The following is a 24,022-nucleotide window of genomic DNA, read 5'->3' on the forward strand; positions in this document are numbered from 1 at the left end:
GGTGTAGACCACGTGATCGGATATTCCACCACACAGGATTTTTTTTTTTTTTTTACAACAACTTTATTGAGATTTTTTTTCTTATCACAATAAACAATAAAGACGTCTGACAAAGAATAAAAAAAGAATAAAATAAAAAATATGACCCACCACACCGGAATATCGCATGGTCAAATGCGGAAGTGGTGGTTAAAGCGTTATAGCCATAGACTGTATGGTTATAGCTGTTATGGATCACGAACTCTTTGGCGAGTATTGAAGTGCCAACAAAACGAAAGCGTCCATATTCGGATACACGCGGAGTCACGGACTGTGTGACAAACGGAGGAATAAAACCCGGATAAATATCGGCCAGGCGTTTTCGAGATGGAGAGAGCTGCGCGAATCTTGGACTTGACAGAGACTCTCTCGCGAGTGTATTGATAGACAGGTAAGACATGCAACTGTCAATAATAGCACTTATAAACAAAGTTATATTGCTCTTTGTACTTTGGTAAGGCTTTTTATGACCGAGATTATGTCAGTACAATTAAATACAATCGGATATGATGTTAAAAAAATATATTTAGTCATTACTTGCAAATGTTCGTTCAAATTTACTTTTAGATATTGGTTTGAACACGTTAAACAACACGGCATTAACCATAAAAACGTAAAACTGCACAACATTAACCAAACAAATCATTTGACAAGTAGCTGTATGTTGTAACGGGATAATATAGCATAACATTTCACGTTCCTTGCAGTTCATTAATTATGATGACATAAAATAATACGATCAGACATACAGGTAATACAAAAACGAATAAATTACCTCATCCGTGATCATGATTCATTAATTCCATGTAGATATATCGCTAGATGGTGAAAACGCATTAAAAAACGACATCTCCCATCGTCACCTCCTTCATAGCGTCATCAAGCTTCGCCTTTGTTATTGTTGGAAACTGCGCCCTCTTGTGGTAAAATACCAAAGTCGCATACTGGATCTTTAATTCTCTCTTTCAAATGTGAGTACGCACGCACACACGCACACACACACCACACTATCTTTCAAATCTTCCGGCACTCGCGAGCTCGCGAGTAATCTCCCCCTCGCATTCGTCTCTGTATCGTCTCTGAATTTACAGGCATGTCCCTCTTTGGCTAATGTAGTTTCAAGATGGAGGTGCAACATGGCGACCGGCATTCGAACCCCTCACCCGTATGTACTTTCAATGGCAGATTATAAACTTAAGAGAATACTTTATTACTTGAAAGAAGTAAATATACATTAATGAGCACATATATTTTTGAAAGAACTAAGTGTTTTTTGCTAAGAATCAACTAAAAAAGTTACACAGTGTAGCTTTAAGGTGATCACCTGTGTCTATTTAAAGTTGTCTTTACTATTACATTAACATTGAGCCTGATGAAGACCTGAGGGTCGAAACGTTGCCTTAATAAACTCTTTTGGAGCAGTAATTTTCAGTGTGCGGACTTCACACTTCTTTATTTTGTCTATATCATTTAGTTGTCCTGCACCTGCGCCCAATCTGGGTGTTTGGGATGTGCAAGTCTAGTCTGGGTCTGGGTGTTTAGTCTAGCCACGGTGTTAAATAAAAACCTTGGATTGTTTTGGTTGTTTTCTATTAGTTTGCGGAGGTGCTCAGCCCTTGCCTGCTTTTAGGGCCTTTTTATAACGTGACGTCTTTCCACGCGATTCTAAAGACCTCTAAATTAGTTTGTTTCCATTTACGCTCTAAATTACGGGTTTCTCTCTTTAGAACATGTGTAGTATTGTTGTACCATGGTGCTTTAATTTTCTCTCTGACCTTTTTTAATTGAATGGGTGCAACAATATCCAATGTTCTGGAGAGAATGGTGCTCATAGTGCTAGTCATTTCCTCTAGTTCAGTGGTTCTCATGGTGCCTTCACGTGCTATGGTAATTATGGTAAATACCAAAAGCCGACGTGGAAAATGCACATGAACACCCCCTCATGTGGTATTTTCCACTGGGCAACTCGTAGAATATTTTGATGCACGAGTTGCCGAGATGAGATAACCTTTGACCTTTTCAAAATGGCGGAGAGCAACGCAAGAGTCGTGAATAAGCATTGTACACAACTAAACGTTTTTTTGCTACTGTTAGCGGATAGTTTTTGTAGCCTATACAATGTTGTGTCATTAACAATTGTAATATAATGCGTTAACAACACTCAGTGTCAGTTTTAAAAATACTGTTATGGTTTGGTGTTACCTACCCAGAGCAGATGCTAGCTAGCAGTCAATAGGAGCCTCCTAGTAATGAGCGGTCAGGCAATTTACTCACGTGAATGTATTTTGTCTGTAGTGTACGCCAGCGACACCATGATTTACTGACTTAAGCAATCTAAAATTGTTTAAGGCAAATAACAGGTCTGGATCTGTGAGTCCAATTTTTTTTACCTACATTACGACAACAAAAGCATTTGAACACAACACACTGCTAAAAACCAGTTCACAAGTGGAAAATATCATCTTTTCCACAGCACGTGAAGGCACCATCAATCCTGGTCCTGGGGACCCACAGCTCTGCACAGTTTGTATGTCTCCTCATTTAACACACCTGATTCAGATCATCATCTCGTTAGGAAAGAGCTCTATGAATTGAACTGGGAGTGTCAGATAAAGGAGACATATAAAATGTGCAGAGCTGTGGGTCCCCAGGACCAGGATTGAGAACCACTGCTCTAGTTCATCTGTTTGTTTGGGTTCAGGTAGCAGCTGAGACAGATCAGATAAGCAATTTGAGAAATTATCTATGGTGTAGAGCTGAAACAACTAATCGATTTAATCGATTAAAATCGATTATTAAAATAGTTGTCAACTAATTTAGTCATCGATTAGTTGCTAAATAACTTTTATTTGCCGTAAGCGGCTCATTTCGGGCATATTTTAAATCTGCGGTGACCAAAGTGTGGCAGTAATGAGCCACCGGAGGTTTTACTCAGCCAGTACAGCAGGAGAAGTAGCGAATAGCCAATAGCTGGCCTCGTTTTATGTCACGTGCTTCCCGCACAGCGTCTCTGCAGCATTCAGCGAGATGTCGGAGGCAAGCGGCAGTGGAGTAACTGTACGTTCACACCGCTGCCGACTTGAGCTTCAAAAGTTATCGGAAGTCATTCATTTTCAATGGAAGATCGCTTCTCTCAGAAAAAATAATTAATTGCACAGTCTAACGATCATAGAGTGAAAGTGTATCATTTGCATGTGCTTTTAAGTCCTATCAGTTTAACAGGGCGCGCTTGACAGGGCATATGAACGAGCAGAGCGAGAGAGAGCCCCGGCCGCGCGCGCGCACTCACCCAAGCGCTGTCTTGCTCTCTCTCTCCCTCGCGCATATTAATCAAAATCAATTGATACGCAGATTCTGCAGTACAATGTTGTTTGCAAATGTTTAGTCGTAAAAGCTGATAACATTGCTGTTTAAAGCTTTACAAACATGTTCTGTGATCAGTTTGTCGTTTACCAGTTCATAATTCAGTCTTGCAGCCTAATTATGACTGAATGAGAGAGGGTAAATGTATTTGAAATGCACTTTTTTTTCTAAGTATTCACTGCTCTTTTTCACGCAGCAGTTTTTCTGAGTGTGTCCAATTTTTTTCTGGACAACCTTCTGATGGATTTTACTTTAAATTTTACTTTAAAATGTGAGTTCCATTCAGGTTTCATGCCATTGGCACTTTATTCGAAGGATTGTTTACAATTTCACAGCATAAGCTATAAAGCTGTTTCCCAGGTATAAGCTGTGTGTTTACAGGAAAAAAAATATAAAATGCAATTTACTGCAATTTTTATTCTGTTTTATTCTTATTCTTCGTGAAAATATGTTCTGAAAGATTCCTTAATAAGCTTTGTTCGGGATGTTAAACTACTTTAGTAGCCCTAAGGACAGCCATGGTGTGAACATTATTTGAAATCTCCTTGTGAAATCTGCTAGAGTACGTATGGGTCAGTGTTTTGATTGCAGAAGAGTTCGACAAAGGATTACTAACACATAATAAAACACAACTCCAGGTATGTTTTTGATGAGGATATGACAATGCAAAATGGTTAAAATCTCTAAAAAGTCTATGTTGAATGATAAAGACCCTTTGTTAATAATTTACTTGGGAAAAAAATGGGCAAAACTAAAATATAAGTACATAAACCGATTAATCGATTAATCGTAAAAATAATCGACCGATTAATCGATTATCAAAATAATCGTTAGTTGCAGCCCTACTATGGTGGAAGGAAGGATTGTTCTGCCTGGTCGATAACGCGGTGCAGCATGACATATTACAGCAGTACGTAATATGCAAGTTACCATGTAATGGTCAGTGACATCATCACTTTGTGGAATGATATCTATATCGGTTGGATCGGTTCCATATGATATAATTAAATCGAGTGTATGATTAAAACGATGAGTGGGACCAGTGACATTTTGCTTGACCCCAAAGGAGTTTAATAAATCTGTAAACGCAGCCCCTAACGCAACATTTGAATTATCTACGTGTATGTGAAAATCTCCAACAATTAATGCTTTATCGACGTTGACCAATAGATCTGAGAGAAAATCTGCAAACTCTTTTAGGAAATCAGCATAAGGCCCAGGCGGTCTATATACGGTAGCCAAGGCCAGAGATAATAGGGATTTTTTTCTTACATCTGAGAGCGTAACATTTAGTACAAGTACTTCAAACGAATTAAACTTGTCACCTGTTTTCTGGGTAAGAATATCTCTATAGATTGTTGCAACACCGCCGCCACGACCAATCAGTCGGGGCTCGTGCTTATAACAGTATCCTTGTGGAGTAGACTCATTAAGACCCGAAATAATCATTTGGTTTAAGCCAGGTTTCAGTAAGGCAAAGTACATCGATGCTATTATCTGTGACTATTTAATTTACAATAACTGCCTTAGGTGTGAGTGAACTAATGTTTAGAAGACCTAGCTTTAGAAATTGTTTTTGTTCACTAATAGCGAGATTTTCTGTTTTAATAACAATTCGATTTTTCCTAGATCCTGCAGTAGATTTATTATTTGATCTCACTAAACGAGGAATAGACACAGTTTCTATGCAATGTTCTACACTAGTATTTATATCAATTAAGTTGGTGGCAGCTCAGACTGCACCGCATGCAGCTCGAATGTGTCCTCACCTGCACCAAAAGGTAGATAACATACATCTGATATATTCACCATTTTAACAGATGGACAGTAAGTTAGCAACGACGCTACCAGTGATGCTATCAATATTAATACTAATTTATGACTGAAGTCTTGGATATAATCCGTCTTTTTAGTGGTACGGGTGTAATGTAGATGCACGATAGGCGAGAAAATGTTCGTTTGTAAGTGAGTGTAAAGAAGACATGCTCAGCCGTGACCCACAGGTGAAAACCGGTGTTGAGTCACAAATCGGCTTAACAGTCTGCTCAACAGTCCGCGTTGTAACTATGAGGTTTGTGCAGCAGTGCTTCTAAGTGAGGAAAAGTAGAAAATGTTCGTTGTAAACGCCCACTGCTGTGATTGGCTGCTGGGAGACTTCAGTGTAAACGCTTTTTGAACGTTGACGAATGCGTATGCGTCGCGTCTGAACACGTTGTTGTCTTTGGAGCTCCATCGATTTGATTCATAATTGATTTATAATTCTTGATTTTTCTCTTTAAACTCACTTACAAACCTCAAACCTCATAGTTACAACGCGGACTGTTAAGCAGACGCGTCTCAAGCCTATTAGTGATCCAACAACGGATACTCTTATAGGTTACTCCTGTGGATCATGGCTGAACGCGTCTTCTCCACACTCACTTACAAAAATTTTTCGCCTATCATGCGTCTACTCTACACCCGTACCACTAAAAAAACGGATTATATCCAAGACTTCAGTCATAAATTAGTATTAATATTGATAGCATCACTGGTAGCGTCGTTGCTAACTTACTGTCCATCTGTTAAAATGGCGAATATATCAGATGTAAGTAGTCTACCTTTTGGTGCAGGTGAGGACACATTTGAGCAGCACGCGGTGCAGTCTGAGCTGGAAGCTGTAGAGAAGCAGATCCACAACCTTTTAGTGAGACAAGCCGAGCTGATAGACCGCCGTTTAGCTCTTGAAACATCACGCGCCGATGCACACAAATCAGTGATTAACGTTACTAACCCGCTGACTCCGACCTCGTCTACTCCGTGCGTTTCTCAGCATCGGTCGCGATCAGCCATGGTCTCGTTCACTCCGGCTCCAACACGCCACCACGAATCCTGGGTGGTTCCGCAGCGGAAGACGCGAGTCAGGTCTAGACCAAGACTCTCTCCGGCCCTCCCGGTTTTCGAGATATCCACCCAAAACCGCTTCTCCCCTCTTCGCGAAACAGAACGCTATGCTGTTATTATCGGCGATTCCATCGTTCGGCACGTACACGCTACGTTAGGTAAAAGTAAGGTGCACAGTCACTGCTTTCCTGGTGCTCGTGTTTCTGAAATCGCTGCTCGCGTCCCCGAGATTCTGAACGGTGACAAGCGCGTCGGAACTGTGGTCCTGCACGCGGGAGTGAACGACATCAGGCTGCGCCAGACGGAGGTTCTGAAGAAAGACTTCAGGAATCTGATCGATACGGTACGCAGCACATCGCCTGATATAACGATCATTGTGTCAGGACTGCTTCCCACGTACCGACTAGGACATGAAAAGTTTAGTAGATTATTCGCACTAAATGAATGGTTATTGTCATGGTGCAATGAGCAGAAACTGCTCTTTGTAAATAATTGGAATCTGTTTTGGGAGCGTCCTAGGCTTTTCCGTGCTGATGGCTTACACCCAAACAGATTCCGGGCAGATCTTCTGTCGGATAACATCTCCAAAATGTTAAATACCTTTTGACTAGTAACCAAAAGTCCAAATCATAGTCTCTGCTGCACCAATTTAACTGATATAAATACTAGTGTAGAACATTGCATAGAAACTGTGTATATTCCTCGTTTAGTGCGATCAAATAATAATAAATCTACTGCATGATCTAGGAAAAATCTAATTGTTATTAAAACAGAAAATGTTGCTATTAGTAAACAAAAACAATTTCTAAAGCTAGGTCTTCTAAACATTAGATCACTCACACCTAAGGCAGTTATTGTAAATGAAATAGTCACAGATAATAGCTTAGATGTACTTTGCCTTACTGAAACCTGGCTTAAACCAAATGATTATTTTGGTCTAAATGAGTCTACTCCATCAGGATACTCCTATAAGCAAGAAAATCTCTATAGATTGTTGCAACACCGCCGCCACAACCAATCAGACGGGGCGGCGGTGTTGCAACAATCTATAGAGATTTTCTTAATGTTACTCAGAAAACGGGTTATAAGTTTATTTTGTTTGAAGTACTTGTACTAAATGTTACGCTCTTAGATGTTAGAAAAAAATCCCTATTATCTCTAGCCTTGGCTACCGTATATAGACCGCCAGGACCTTACGCTGATTTCCTAAAAGAGTTTGCAGATTTTCTCTCAGACTTATTAGTCAATGTCGATAAAGCATTAATTGTTGGAGATTTTAACATACACGTAGATAATCAAAATGATGCGTTAGGGGCTGCGTTTACAGATTTATTAAACTCCTTTGGGGTCAAGCAAAACGTTACCGGACCAACTCATCGTTTTAATCATACACTCGATTTAATTATATCACATGGAACCGATCCAACCGATATAGATATCATTCCACAAAGTGATGTCACTGACCATGTTACATGGTAACTTGCATATTACGTACCCCTGTAATATATCATGCTGCGCCGCGTTATCGATCAGGCAGAATAACGCGATGGATGGATCCTTCCATCCACCATAGATAATTTTTCAAATTGCTTATCTGAGCTGTCTCAGCTGCTGCCTGAACCCAAACAAACAGATGAACTTGAGAAATTAACTAGCACTATGAGCACCATTCTCTCTGGAACATTGGATATTGTTGCACCCATTAGACTAAAAAAGGTCAGAGAGAAAAGTAAAGCACCATGGTACAACAATACTACGCGTGTTCTAAAGAGAGAAACCCGTAATTTAGAGCGTAAATGGAAAAACTAATTTAGAGGTCTTTAGAATTGCTTGGAAAGACAGTATATCACATTATAAAAAAAGGCCCTAAAAGCAGCCAGGGCTGAGCACCTCCGCAAACTAATAGAAAATAACCAAAACAACCCTAGGTTTTTATTTAACACCGTGGCTAGACTAACAAATAAACAGATGTCACCTGAACAGAATATCCCGTTACAGTTTAGTAGTAATGATTTCATGAACTTCTTCACTGAGAAAATAGAAAACATCAGAACCACAATTGTAAACGTTCAATCCTCAATCGCGCCTTATAATTCAGCCTCAATTATCACCTCGCAAGAACAATTACAGTGCTTTACAACCATAGAACAAATAGAGTTAAATAAACTTATCACTTCATCTAAAACAACAACATGTTTATTAGATCCTATACCAACTAAACTACTGAAAGAAGTGTTACCTGTAGTGGAAGAGCCTCTCCTCAATATTATTAACTCATCTTTATCTTTAGGTCATATTCCTAGAACATTTAAACTGCCAGTTATAAAACCTCTCATTAAGAAACCACAATTAGACCCACATAATCTAGCAAATTATAGACCCATTTCAAATCTTCCTTTTATGTCTAAAATACTAGAAAAAGTTGTGTCCGCCCAACTGGGCTCTTTCTAACAAGAAAATGACATCTATGAAAAGTTTCAGTCTGGATTCAGACCGCATCATAGCACTGAAACTGCGCTGGTTAAAATCACAAATGATTTACTCTTAGCTTCTGACCAAGGCTGTATCTCAATACTAGTTTTACTTGATCTTAGTGCTGCGTTCGATACTATAGATCACACAATACTCTTAGATCGACTACAAAATTATACTGGTGTTCAAGGACAAGCATGAAGCTGGTTCAGATCATACTTATCTGACCGCTACCATTTTGTCTATTTAAATGGAGAAAAATCGATCATAACTCCAGTAAACTATGGAGTGCCGCAGGGATCTGTGTTAGGCCCGCTATTATTCTCAATATATATGATGCCACTTGGAAACGTTATAAGGAAACATGGAATTAGTTTCCATTGTTATGCTGATGACACTCAATTATATATTTCATCAAGGCCAGATGAAAACGCTAAATTATCCAAACTAACAGAGTGTGTTAAAGATATAAAAGATTGGATGACGCGCAATTTTCTTTTATTAAATCCAGACAAGACAGAGGTACTACTTATCGGTTCAAAAAACTGCACACAAAACCTCTCACTCTACAACTTTAACATAGTAGGATGTCCTGTTACTTTATCCTCTACAGCAGGGGTGGGCAAACTTTTTGGCTCAAGGGCCACACTGGGTTTTAAAATTTGACAGAGGGCCGGCCCAGTAGCAGATTATGAAACACGATCTCATGAAAGTGCGTATCTATACCACGAATTTTATTTCTCGTGCCATTTATATGCCAACAATATTTTTTTTGCGTGCATATGCTGCGCACTGTAAACCCCTTGGTTAGGATTAGGGGTGCGGAGTGCATGCCTATTACACTCCATTAAAGGGATACCCCATTGACTTCCATAGTAGGAAAAAAAAATACTATGGAAGTCAATGGGGTCCATCAACTGTTTGGTTACCGACATTTTTCAAAATATCTTCTTTTGTGTTCAGCAGAAAAAATAAATTCATACAGGTTTGAAACAACTTGAGGGTGAGTAAATGATGACCGAATTTTCATTTTTGGGCGAACTATCCCTTTAAGTGCGTATCATATGCACGCGAAAACTGCGTTTCATAACAACTACAAATACAATTCGTGGTATTCGCACTTTCATGAGATCGGGCTGAGCAAACACATTTACGTTGTGGCAACGTCTGCGCGAAATTCAACAACTGAGAGACGACACTCTGACAATACATTTTTTATGCTAGATATCCCCCATTTAGCATGTTATGTTTTGAGGTTAATTTTTAATTAGTCAGATGTTCGATAATTATAGCCTATACTTTTTAAATATTGTTTATCCTTATTTTTATTTAATGGGCCAAACCGTAAATTAGAAACAAAACACCTAAGTGTACACTTAGAAGAGTAAAAATGACAGAAGGTTACGTTAATTCAACTTTATTAAAACTGCATGGCAATTTGCACTTCCAAAAGTCATACATTTGTGGGAAAAAAAACCCGAAATAAACAAATATACAAATTTATTTTAAGTATAATAAAATAAAACATAAAAAGCAAAGGCAGATCAGAACATTTAATGAACAAAACCGGGTTCTGTAGGCTATGGCAGACAGAGGAGCGTAACGTTAGTCGAAAGCCGGGCGATAAAGGAGGACATCCACAAATCCAGAGTAGCAAAACTAAATAGCAGACAAATCAAAGGAAAAACTAAACATGTGTGCAAGCGGTTACCAAACTTTTTTTTTTCTGTGAGTTTTCAAAAAAAATAAAAATAAAAATAAAGTGCACCAAGTTTATGTTGCTGTCTGTTTGGTTTCCATGGTGACGCGTCTAGCTTGTTACGTGACACACAAGAAGGGTCTGGTTGCAGACTGTGGGCGAGTGGAGCTCCCATAGTGGGAGCTCCACTCACAGACAGGAAATACGTCACCTCCACTTGGAAAATTCGCGGGGTTTTTACATTCCACATACTTCGCTGTGGGGAAATATAAGCGATTTTCTCCCTTTCTATTCAGGTATTAATTCTAATGATTTTTTAAAATATAATGTTGTATAATGTTTGTAGAGTGTGCAGGTGTGAGTATTATATCGATTGCTTGTTAATTTAAATGTTTTAAAGTTCTTTAGTTAAGAGATGCACGAACGCAAATCTCCATTTTGAGCAGTAACGTTAATGGCGCGAGACCACAAGTTATTACGTTAGATAACATTTTAGTGTTGGTGTGTTGTACGTATGTTTGTATTTATTGTTTAATTCTGTTTATTTAGTGCTGATTGTTGATTCACGGGTATTGAGAAGTGTAAATGTGAAGAGAATTTGAGGAATCTAACGTTATGCATTTTCAGTTAAAACAATTAACCCCATTTTTTCGCATAGAAAAAAAACCCTATACAAACTTAAATGGTTGTAATTCAAGAATGCTTTGGAATATAGACATATGGTTGGTCTTGTTTTTAAGAAGACATTTGCCAGATTATTGTAAAGTGAAATAAACTATGAAAGTGAAACAGAAAAAAAGTTATATAAGTTGAGTTGAGTTTATGAAAATATAGAATGTAAAAATATAATTATTTATATTTTATATAATATAATATATATATATATATATATATATATATATATTACAAAATATATTTTACTCTAAAACTGCTAGAAAATTAAAGCCAACAATCTAAACAAGTTGTGTTCCAAATTTTAGGTTGATATCTCAAAAAATGAGCTTTCAGTAAGATTTTATTTGAGCGCAGTACCAAACTTTTTCACTAGATGGACAGCCAGCTTCCTTACTGACCATATAAGGGCGTCTTCATTTTCATATATGTTTTGAGTGATCTGAACCATGTATTTCCATAATTTCATACAATTTATGAAGTATACATCCTATTCAGAAATAGTATGGGTGTTTTGGCAGTATTTGATTTGATTTCAACCTTTAATAAACATAAAAAGAGCACATATGTGCGTTATAGCTCGCTGCCGCTGCGTGTCACATCACAAATCGAGAATCCATAATATTTTTCTTTATATTCTTAACATTTTCAGACCTTTTTTTCTCATAAAATTTAATTGGTGTTATCTTTTGAACTCTTGGCATGAAAACAAACTGAGGTTTCTACCAATCTTTCATGATTTTTCATGTTTATTTCTATTTCAAAATAAAGGCCTAAACACACCTAATGGATATGAAATATTCTTGTTGCAAATTGATAAATTACTGCTCCTCTGTAATTTATTTTAAAAAACAGCCACCAAATATGAAAACTAGAGATTGTAAACTTTCAAATGATAGTTTGTCAATATTACTTTAGGTTTTTACTAAGATATTATTGTTCTAAATATATATGGGCAGACATCCCACCTGTGGTACGGTGACAGTTAACTAACTTTGTACGGTAGCTGCTAACGTTACACGGTTTACAAATCTGAAAGCGCGGATTAGGAACTCGTGGGTACGGTACGGTTTATTAATCCGTAGGCACGATTTGTTAAACTGAGGGAACAGGTTTAAGAATTTGTGAGTACAGTTTATAAACTGAGGGGACGGATTGAGTTTTTTTCTGTTTTTTGACTGTTTTCATTCACGTTTTCTCACTCACTTTCAGAGCTAGGATTAGCATGAAGGATGCAGCAATCTTTACATTTTAAAGGTATGTTGCCACCCTAAAAGTCGAAGGCTTTTTACACGTTTTTTTTGTCCTATTTTTTTGTTCTATTATTCTGTTGTTTTACTTTTTTGTTTCAGGGCAAATTTCAAACAGATGCAGATTACCATGCCGTGCTGTGGGGCATTACCACTGCCCCCACTGTTCACGGACAGTTATACGAAGAGTGGACATGGAAAGACATTTGGTCTTATGTTATAATCAGCTGACCTCACAGTCTATGCAGCCTGACCTGCCTCGTGCCACTCCATCAGCCGAGCCTTACCTGCCTCGTGCCACTCTATCAGCCGAGCCTTACTTGCATCGTGCCACTCCATCAGCCGAGCCTTACCTGCATCGTGCCACTCTATCAGCCGAGCCTTACCTGCCTTGTGCCACTCCATCAGCCGAGCCTTACCTGCAACGTGCCACTCCATCAGCCGAGCCTGACTTGCAACGTGCCACTCCATCAGCCGAGCCTTACCTGCATCGTGCCACTCCATCAGCCGAGCCTTACCTGCAACGTGACACTCCATCAGCCGAGCCTTACCTGCAACGTGACACTCCATCAGCCGAGCCTTACCTGCCTCGTGCCACTCCATCAGCCGAGCCTTACCTGCAACGTGCCACTCTATCAGCCGAGCCTGACCTGCATCGTGCCACTCCATCAGCCGAGCCTTACCTGCAACGTGACACTCCATCAGCCGAGCCTTACCTGCCTCGTGCCACTCCATCAGCCGAGCCTTACCTGCCTCGTGCCACTCCATCAGCCGAGCCTGACCTGCAACGTGCCACTCCATCAGCCGAGCCTTACCTGCAACGTGACACTCCATCAGCCGAGCCTTACCTGCAACGTGACACTCCATCAGCCGAGCCTTACCTGCCTCGTGCCACTCCATCAGCCGAGCCTTACCTGCAACGTGCCACTCTATCAGCCGAGCCTGACCTGCATCGTGCCACTCCATCAGCCGAGCCTTACCTGCAACGTGACACTCCATCAGCCGAGCCTGACTTGCAACGTGCCACTCCATCAGCCGAGCCTTACCTGCAACGTGCCACTCCATCAGCCGAGCCTGACTTGCAACGTGCCACTCCATCAGCCGAGCCTTACCTGCATCGTGCCACTCCATCAGCCGAGCCTTACCTGCAACGTGACACTCCATCAGCCGAGCCTTACCTGCCTCGTGCCACTCCATCAGCCGAGCCTTACCTGCAACGTGACACTCTATCAGCCGAGCCTTACCTGCCTCGTGCCACTCCATCAGCCGAGCCTTACCTGCAACGTGACACTCCATCAGCCGAGCCTTACCTGCCTCGTGCCACTCCATCAGCCGAGCCTTACCTGCAACGTACCACTCTATCAGCCGAGCCTGACCTGCCTCGTGCCACTCCATCAGCCGAGCCTTACCTGCCTCGTGCCACTCCATCAGCCGAGCCTTACCTGCAACGTGCCACTCTATCAGCCGAGCCTGACCTGCATCGTGCCACTCCATCAGCCGAGCCTTACCTGCATCGTGCCACTCCATCAGCCGAGCCTGACTTGCAACGTGCCACTCCATCAGCCGAGCCTTACCTGCATCGTGCCACTCCATCAGCCGAGCCTTACCTGCAACGTGACACTCCATCAGCCGAGCCTTACCTGCAACGTGACACTCCATCAGCCGAGCCTTACCTGCCTCGTGCCACTCCATCAGCCGAGCCTTACCTGCAACGTGCCACTCCATCAGCCGAGCCTTACCTGCCTCGTGCCACTCCATCAGCCGAGCCTTACCTGCAACGTGCCACTCTATCAGCCGAGCCTTACCTGCCTCGTGCCACTCCATCAGCCGAGCCTTACCTGCAACGTGCCACTCTATCAGCCGAGCCTTACCTGCCTCGTGCCACTCCATCAGCCGAGCCTTACCTGCAACGTGACACTCCATCAGCCGAGCCTTACCTGCCTCGTGCCACTCCATCAGCCGAGCCTTACCTGCAACGTGCCACTCCATCAGCCGAGCCTTACCTGCAACGTGCCACTCCATCAGCCGAGCCTGACTTGCAACGTGACACTCCATCAGCCGAGCCTTACCTGCATCGTGCCACTCCATCAGCCGAGCCTTACCTGCAACGTGCCACTCCATCAGCCGAGCCTTACCTGCAACGTGCCACTCTATCAGCCGAGCCTTACCTGCCTCGTGCGACTCCATCAGCCGAGCCTTACCTGCAACGTGCCACTCTATCAGCCGAGCCTTACCTGCCTCGTGCCACTCCATCAGCCGAGCCTTACCTGCAACGTGACACTCCATCAGCCGAGCCTTACCTGCCTCGTGCCACTCCATCAGCCGAGCCTTACCTGCAACGTGCCACTCTATCAGCCGAGCCTGACCTGCCTCGTGCCACTCCATCAGCCGAGCCTTACCTGCCTCGTGCCACTCCATCAGCCGAGCCTTACCTGCAACGTGCCACTCTATCAGCCGAGCCTTACCTGCAACGTGCCACTCCATCAGCCGAGCCTGGGCCATCACAAGACCACTTGTATGCACGGCAACCGGTGCAGGGTGCAGCAGAGGTTTATGGGAAGTCTGTCAGGTGTCCTCATTGCAATCTTAGTCTCCTCAAGAAGAATTATAACACACACCTCTTGAGGAGACATGCTGATTTGTCTCACGACATCACTCAGGCCTGTCATCTGCGGAGTGTTACTGTCGATGAGACAAATGGCATATTTTCTGTGCAAAAAACTGGACATGGGTTTTCTGTGCCAGTCCATGTCCAGAGAAAAACATGGGGAACAATACATCAAGTTAGATGTGAGCTAGAGGAATGTGTGCAGTATCAGTTTTTGGCTCAGCGGAGTGGATTAAGCTACAGTTTGTGCTCTCACATTCGCTCTGTAGACTACTGTAGCGAGATCGCTGCAGAGACATTTCTCGGAGAAGACGTCCTGAGGGATATGATTGCAGCAAAATTTTTTGGAGAGGCAAAAGCTGCTAAATGTGTGAAGAGGCAAAAGGCTGCTTGTGCAGCGCATGTTCCTCTTTGTGTGCCTGTGGACTTTGGTGGTTCTCCATCACAAATATGCCTGTCGATCCATGAGCCAGACATTCATAGTTTTAGCCGACTTGGGAGGACAATGGTCACCTACAACACTCAAAGGAACACCTGGCATTGTCCCTGCACGAAGCCACGGACATCTAGTCCACACATAAACATCTCAAAGTGGCATCTTTTTCAAACCCAAAGAGACCTCTTCAAGTCAGAGGTGCCCACAACACCGAGCTCAGAGGGTTGCAGTCTCCTGGACAACACTGGTATCAAGAGAAGTGTGCAGTACATTTTCAAAGAAAAAAAAATCCCAGAAACACTGCCAAAAGAAGTTACAACACCGAGAATGAAGATTGAATACCCAAAGCAGTTCTTTCCTCTTGAGACAGCGTGCCAGTTATGCCTTGGACATCCTGCACTTGCAGAGGCTGTACTCGTTACCAAAAAAGCTAGGATTGTCAGCATGATGGGCTTGATAGAAAGTAAGTCAAAGAAGCATAGCTAATGTAAAGAGCATTTGTGATCAGTGATGTGATGGGTTGACATCAATGTGATTTGTGTTTCACAGACATTTCAACATACCATAGGATATGTCCACAGTGCAACATGGTGTATAGGTACCAGGAGTGGAAAGATGGTCTTCACAACTTTGATAACCATATTTTTCTCACCCTTGAACTTTGTGTGTTTCTCAGAGAAAATGTTACTGTGAGTATTAATCTTTTCTCCTTAAGATTACTTGGCTATGGGCTATATGTACATGGAACATTACACCGTTTTTATTTATTTTTATTTTGAAGTTTCTATCCTTAAGCAACAAGAACATTTGTCTCTGTCTATCTCAGACGTATTTGTGTTTGCTCCACACTTTAGAACCATGTGTCTGTGTCAAGAGTTGTGAATTCATTGGAGGGGTTAAGAGGAGAGAAGTTTCCACCCAGGACTGTCATACGAAGCACAACTGTGGTGGCTCAGGCATCTTCAGCAACAAGTAAATTGCTTTAACATTAATCATCATACAAAGTCAGTCATGTAATTAATCTTGACCCATGTGACGTAATTGTTTGTTTTGTCTAAAAGTTAAAAACTTCACTGAAATGCATATTCTAGTCATTTAATTGGTTCATAACATCAAATGTTGCTGTACTCAAAACCTTAAGGATCTCAACTCACTCCAGCCGAGCCGAGGTCAACTGAAAGCATAGCTGCACAACCACCCACTGATGAAGCACCAACACAAAGTGAGCACTATGAATATGAGCTGAAATAACTAATGCCTACTAACTGGGAAGAGTTTAATTTTGGGGATAGGTGAATGCTACTTTCAGATCAAATGCAGTGAGATTAATGTATATTAGCACTAATAAGACTAACTGTTTCATTTTTCTTGAAGATGTTGGCCCTTCGCAACATTGTGGGCAGCATTGTGCAACACTTACTGCCATCAGCAACCTCAGGCCCTGCAGAACAATGTGGGCAGCTGGAGGAGATCATCCCCTCCAGGAACAGCTGGTACATAAATGCATAGCTTATTTGACAGAATTTAATTTCTTCTTCTTCCATTGAAGTAATTAAAGGATTTTGTTGATGATATTATTATTATTATGTAATGCTACTTTTAATTTGTCTTACTTGTAGGTCAGCTATGTTCTGGATGAGGGTAGGCCTGCCAATGAAATTCTGGTTAAGGATGGCCCTACATGTTTGACCAGGGAGAACCTGTTATCTTTAGGTCTAAACAGGGAAATGGACTCAGTGGTGAGTGAAAGACTTTGTTGGAATGTTAAAGTACTCAATATGTTTTAATTATTGTATTGTAAATACAGTAAAAAACATTAAATCATATGAACAGGTGGGAAATGCTTGTCTGAGGCTTGTTAAGGAGATAGTCGAGTTACAGGTACGTATACACATGTATAAACGTATATTTTAGAGGGACCTATGTGAGCTCTGTGCAGTACAACAAAGTCAGTTGTCTTTCTGTAGGGGAAAAATGTCTTTATTATGGACCTCCACATCCCCCCAACATGGCTCCCACCCTTGAGTTGTGACCCTCTAGGCAGTCTTCCTGTAAGTACCTACCCATTTGTACAGTCAACCCTCTACGCACACCTTGGCAATAGAATCGTCATTGGCTAGTAATTAAAAATTTGAATTTTCTAATAGTCGCCCAGAGTGAAATTAATTTGCATATGCGAGTGATTTGCTCGCATTGTAGAGGGTTAACAGCAATAATTAAACTGATTTGAATTAACAGCATAACTTGCTTTCTTTTAAGGTCGACTCCACCGAGAAAGATGCACTTATATTCCCGCTGTGGACACAAGGCCATTTTTTGCTATGTGTAAGTAATGCATGCTTTCAAAGAAAGTTTGTCAAGCTATACTGTTGATGTGGAAAAGAAGCATATGAAGATTTCTTTTTACAACGCTTATTGGGATATTACACATGAAAGGTTTACTCATTGCCAAGAAAATTCTCATAGGTGATGATGCCACTCAAAAGAGGAATACTGTTCCTCGATTCGCTGTTTGCACAGTGGGAACAAGGCTTTGGCTACAAGCCCTACCGAGACATATTGAGGTTACAACACAATGATATATTTCGGCAGTCACGTTCCCCTGACTTGCCCACATTAATGCAACTACAATTTTGGCAGTCGTGTTCTTCTGACTTGCCCACGTTTATATACATGTACTCTCGGCAGTCGCGTTCCTTTGACTTGTCAAGGCTGCTTGCACAAACTTCATAGTTATAGTACCTCACGTTCAGAGGATGTAAGCATTGTTGGCATTTCATGTTCAACCAATTTCTTAATTTTATTCTGCATTTCTGAAACGGTTTGTGTTCCCCAGCTGAATTGTACTGTGTGTATTTAAATTGTAAGTATTCTTCGTAACACTGTCTTGATTTTTATCAGGGCTGTTGCACAAAAGCTCATGCCCGGGCCATGGGAAGAACAGTCAGGCCTGGATGTTGAGGTAATAATCATTTGCAATCATTTGCAATGAAAATGCACAAGAACATTGTATAAGGTTGATAGTCATTGTAAATTATTCATAATGGGTGTTCTTTCTTCAAACAGGGGCTACCCCTACAACATTTTGGGATTGACTGTGGATTATTTATGGTTATGGTGAGTTGCCAAGCTTATTTTCAGGATGTTTAGTGATGTCCACACAACATCCATTGTCCATTTTTATTCATCTTGGTTAATTTATGCTCATACAAATGACATGCCAGCATAACAGCCTTTCTGCCTTTACAGTATACCTGGTACATAACTATGGAGGCAGCATTTGATTTCACCAACGTAAGTGCAGTCTTGGTGTTGACAAAGATGTTTAATGTTAATTGTGGTGAATTACATTACAACTGTTCTTATCTTCAGTCTGACATGCCATATCTGAGGAGTTGGTGGTGCAAGGTTTTGCTGGAGAACCTTGAAATTGAGGGGTATGGTTTGTGAAATGAAAAGTAGTACATTAATAGATACTACTGTCAAAGTGGGAAAGCATGATGAACATATTTGGTCAATGTCAATTACAGACATGGTCGAAGATTTGCACATTTTACAGAGGAAGGCAAGAAGATGGGGGATGGGAGTCTGCTGCCTGTCTTTCGTGTCCCTAGGAAAAGGAGACACAGCACTTTGGTAATATTTCAGTAAAAAGTAGTGAAAGTAGCATGTATAAATGTGCAGCTGTTTCTTAAATGATCTGTTTTTCTATGTTTTACTTTTTGAAGGTACCTACACTCCCAGCAAAGATCAAAAGGGTTTCACAGGATGGTGCAGTGGCCACTGACATTTTGCAGGCATGTGTTCATATTCACTTTAATGTTGATGAAATGGCTTGCAATGACTCCATATTAAATCATGTTTCAAATCTACAGTTGCCCGATGACATTCTTCAGAGGATCCTTGTCTTCGTAGTTCTAGAAGACGGCTGCTCTGCAATCCTGAGGCTGGCTCTGGCATGCCAGACATTTAACAACATTGTCAGCCAGGAGCATTTTCAGCAGGAGGCACACTTCAGATGGCTTGATAGTGAGTTTAATAAAAGTGTGGTTGCCCCATCTTGTTTTTTGTCTAAACAATTAGGCTAGGTTAATCTCACTCTTTTCCATTTCCCTAACTTGAAACTTTTTACAGTTAAAGATTTGTTCATTTATTGTCTGAATTGTGTGACTGTCATTGTCATTTGATATTGAACAGGTGTAGTGAATTGGGAAAGACTTTCAAAGAGACACCGGCAAAGCTACAGAAAGCCGTACACCATCTCTAGATGCAGCCGTCTACAATGCAGCCAGCTTTACAAAGACTGTGGGTCTGGCTACCAGGGAAATGGACAACGGGGAGTGCTTGTGGGGTTTTACTCCTCAGATGACAAACCTGGCTACTGTAGCTGGGATTGTTTTTTGGCCGATGGAGGTCTTGAAGAGTGAAGTGTGTGTGTGTGTGTGTGTGTGTGTGTGTGTGTGTGTGTGTGTGTGTGTGTGTGTGCGCGCGCGTGCAATGTGTCTGATGTAACAATTTGTCATTTTGTAGTTCAAATGTGTTGTCAATATATATTTTACCTTTTCTTTAAAAAAAACAATTAAATTAACTGGAAATTATTCTTCATTATTTTACTGTGGTTGATTTGTATGTTATTTTGCTGTAAATACAAAATTCTGATTAATTATTTCATATTTTAAATTTGAACAATTTTACAGTATGGTCCCTTGCAGTTGTGTTGTCAAAATAATTTAAGATTTTTTTTTTTTTTTTTTTTACATAAAAACAATTAACTTAATGTGTGGAAATTATTCTTCATTCTTTTACATTGGTTGATTTGTACATGTTACATGTCTGAAATTATTTTTACTAGTATTATTAAATAATATTAAATATATAATATTATATTTTAAAAAGACATAAAACGTAAAAGCTTAGTATACCGCTTCGATATTTTGCGTGAAGATTAGGTCATTTATACATTTATAATAATCGTTTATCAGGGTGTCCGCGCGGTAGTAAAAGGTAGTAAAAAGAATCTACCAAAATTAAGGCCCTTGAAAGGTAGTAAAAGGTAACAAACGCAATTTGACTTGGTAGTAAATTTTTCATCACCACCTCAATGTATGAGTTTCCATTTTTCGATATATTTTTGAAATGCGATATGGAATTAGACCATATCGCATATATCGATATAGTTCAAACGCGCTGTGATCCTTGCTCCCCGCTTCTCCGCCCCTCCTTTTCCACTCTGCGTGCGTGTTTAGAGCGTTATGTTATGATAGGCGAATCATGACTACTTCAGAAAACCCAGCACAATAGGAACTACCAGGCAGTGACATAAGTGTACGCTGAAATAAAGTCTTTCACCTCAGAAAAACTGACTTTCTTGTCCTGTCAGCCGTTATCCTCGTAGCGCACACTCAATTGCACGCGCAAATGCGGCGGCGCGCGGTGTGTATCGCCTCACTGTATATAAAGTGCAAAAGAAACGTACTCGGTTACTAACGTAACCTCGGTTCTCTCTAGAAGAGGGAACGAGTACTGCGTTTTATCAAAACGCTACGGGAAAAGTCTCTTTTCACGAAACACTGAAGCAAAAAATTATCCTTTAATTTTCATATATGTAAAACGCGTTGCGGCAGCAGCAGTCAGCTATGGCGAGACGGCTTGCTCGCTCATTGGCTGCTCTGCGGCAACTGCTTAAGCCTATCGAGCGAGGCCTGAGATGACATCAGGCCAATGAGGGCGCTTCGCGCCCTCCTCGCCACTTCCCGCCGAAACGGGCGTGGCTTATCTCTATAAAAGGAGCTCGAGAAGGCTGATTCACTTGATTTTGATCGCCGAAGCGAACCAGAGTGAACCGTACGCACGGCAGAGAACGCAGTACTCGTTCCCTCTTCTAGAGAGAACCGAGGTTACGTTAGTAACCGAGTACGTTCTCTTACGAGAGTCCTCTCGTACTGCGTTTTATCAAAACGCTACGGGAACCCCTTGCAAAACGCCGTGCGTGCTGGGATAAAAAGACTGATCACCGGAAGCTATTTCAGGCATACAGTGCATAATCACCAGATTGACTCACACAGAGTCAGGGAATAAGGGTGGGAGCCTTAATTCCCTATACTGTAGCGTCGTAGAATAGACATGTCCACAGACGCAAGTATAACATCACATAGACAGGGTAGGGAACCTGAACTAATGTGGAAAATGTGGGTCTTACACAGTTCTGCCCAAGATAGTCGGTAGCGCATTGCGCATGGGTTTCAGCGGTCTGACTAGACGGCTGAACAGATTACACCGACAAAAGCTTAGCCTGTAAGGCGGGAACCTCTAGGTTATAAAACCTGATAAATGTAGACGGCGAGGCCCAGCCTGCCGCCGTACATATATCCTGTAGGGAAATCCCGCTGGACCAAGCCCACGAAGAAGCAACGCTTCTCGTAGAGTGCGCTCTGACTCCCAACGGGCATGGAATGCCCTTGGCAGTATAAGCCAGCGCTATGGCGTCAACTATCCATCTGGATAGACTTTGTTTCGAAACAGCCATTCCTTTGGAACGTCCGCTGAACGAGACAAAGAGCTGCTCTGTCTGTCTGAAGACAGCAGAGCGGGACATATAAGCTCTTAAAGCCCTAACAGGGCAAAGAAAACTCGAGTCCCCTTCCTCACTCGATGCCGGCAGGGCAGCCAGGGAAATGACCTGAGCCCGAAAAGGCGTGTTGAGGGATTTCGGCACATAGCCGTGCTTAGGTTTGAGTATGACTTTAGAGTCATTAGGACCAAACTCCAAGCACGCCGGGCTCACAGAGAGCGCGTGCAGGTCGCCTATGCGCTTCACTGAAGCGAGAGCCATCAAAAACACCGTTTTGAAAGACAAATGTTTGAGGCTAATAGACTGGATAGGCTCGAAAGGGGCACCTTTCATGGCCGCCAGGACCGTAGAAAGGTCCCACATAGGGACTGAAGGAAGTCTGGGTGGATTCAGTCTCCTAGCTCCCCTGAGGAAGCGGATGACTAAATCATTCCTTCCCAGCGACTGACCCAGCATTGAACCAGAGAACGCTGAAATAGCCGCCACATACACTTTGAGCGTGGAAGGGGATCTGCCCTCATCCAACAGCTCTTGTAGGAAAGAGAGAACCTCCATTATCTCACATTCGAGGGGTGAAAGGCTCCGAGCTGTACACCAGCCGGAGAAAACCGACCACTTCGAAGCATAAAGCCGCCGAGTCGACGTCGCTCTAGCCTGAGTGATGGTATTCACGACTCCCTCTGCGAGACCAACGGGTATCCGTTGAGCGCCCACACATGAGGGGACCACAGTTCCGGGTGTGGGTGCCAAATCGAGCCCCCGGCCTGCGAGAGGAGATCTCTCCTCAACGGCAGTGGCCATGGAGCGATATCTGCCAACTGCATCAGAACTGGGAACCATGTCTGGTTCTCCCAGAACGGAGCTACAAGCAGCACTGGGCATTTTGTTTTCCTGACCCGTTCCAACACCTGTGGCAGGAGGGAGACGGGGGGAAAAGCGTATAACGGGCAGCGCGGCCACCTTCGGGACAGCGCGCTGTCGGTCTTTGAAAAGAACGCGGGGCAGTGCGCGTTTTCGTGGGACGCGAAAAGGTCCACCTCCGCTCTGCCGAATCTCTCCCACAACAGCCGGACTGTTTGTGGGTGTAGAGACCATTCGCCCGGGGGAACATTGTTCCTGGACAGTCTGTCTGGGCCCACATTCTGAAGCCCAGGTACATGCACTGCTCTCAGCGAGCGTAAGTTGTGCTGAGCCCATAATAGGAGGCGTTTCGCCAGCCTGTACAGGGATATGGATTTCAGACCGCCCTGGCAATTTATGTAGGACACCACAGCCATGTTGTCCGAACGGACTATGACGTGTTCGTCCTTGATGTGGGGACAAAAACGCGTCATTGCGTTGTGCACTGCCAGCATTTCTAGGCAGTTTATGTGTTGGAGCTTTTCTCGTTCCGACCACAGGCCGAAGAACGGTCTGCCCTCAAGCAGCGCTCCCCATCCCGAGGTGGATGCGTCTGTCGACACCATCCTCACTCTCGAGGAAGTCCCCAGGCTTACACCTGATCGGTACCAGTCGTCCGCCATCCAAGGCGCCAGGGCTGAAACACAGCTCTGATCGACCTTGAGGCGTAATCGACCGGTCGCCCACGCTCTGCGCGGTACCCGCGCTTTCAACCAGAACTGCAGCGGGCGCATGCGGAGCAAGCCCAGCCGGAGAACTGACGATGCTGAGGCCATGAGACCCAGCATCCTTTGAAACTTCCTGAGCGGGGTGAAAGCGCTGAATGAGCAACACGCGCTGTGGTGACAGCCGCGCTGTCATAGACTGTGAGTCCAGAACGACGCCCAGAAACAAAATCGTTTGACTGGGGTTCAATGAACTCTTTGTCCAGTTGACTGTGATACCAAGATTCTCGAGGTGATCGAGTAAAATGGTTCTGTGCTCCACGAGCTGTGATCGTGATTGAGCTAGGATCAACCAGTCGTCCAAATAGTTCAGCACTGTATACTGGTATGTTTGACCCTCGAAGGCGAATCTCAAGTATCGCCTGTGATGTGACGCTATCTGTATTTGAAAATACGCGTCCTTC

General features: G+C 42.5%; 2 protein-coding genes across 3 annotated transcripts in view; one reads left to right on the forward strand and one right to left on the reverse strand.

Annotated features, from left to right (window-relative positions):
- LOC308690946 (uncharacterized protein) overlaps positions 1-24,022 on the reverse strand; it is a 118,490-nt gene that overhangs the window by 79,663 nt on the left and 14,805 nt on the right. The window lies entirely within an intron of this gene.
- On the forward strand, positions 11,852-19,219 carry LOC308690952 (uncharacterized protein). Of its 2 annotated transcripts, XM_081365755.1 has the most exons (6): positions 11,852-18,384; positions 18,489-18,539; positions 18,672-18,716; positions 18,795-18,859; positions 18,953-19,058; positions 19,151-19,219. In XM_081365755.1, the coding sequence occupies exon 1, from the start codon at positions 12,573-12,575 to the stop codon at positions 15,906-15,908; it is 3,336 nt and encodes a 1,111-aa protein (XP_081221881.1). In that variant the 5' UTR covers positions 11,852-12,572; the 3' UTR covers positions 15,909-18,384; positions 18,489-18,539; positions 18,672-18,716; positions 18,795-18,859; positions 18,953-19,058; positions 19,151-19,219. The 2 variants fall into 2 exon arrangements, with proteins under 2 accessions (XP_081221881.1, XP_081221880.1); XM_081365754.1 differs by having other exon boundaries at positions 11,852-19,058.

Source organism: Scardinius erythrophthalmus (genome assembly GCF_964197995.2).
Source record: "Scardinius erythrophthalmus genome assembly, chromosome: 1".
Lineage (NCBI taxonomy): Eukaryota > Metazoa > Chordata > Actinopteri > Cypriniformes > Leuciscidae > Scardinius > Scardinius erythrophthalmus.

Excerpts from the sequence above, each read along its gene's own strand:
- LOC308690952 (XM_081365754.1), top strand. The coding sequence starts at position 12,573 with ATGGAAAGACATTTGGTCTTATGTTATAATCAGCTGACCTCACAGTCT.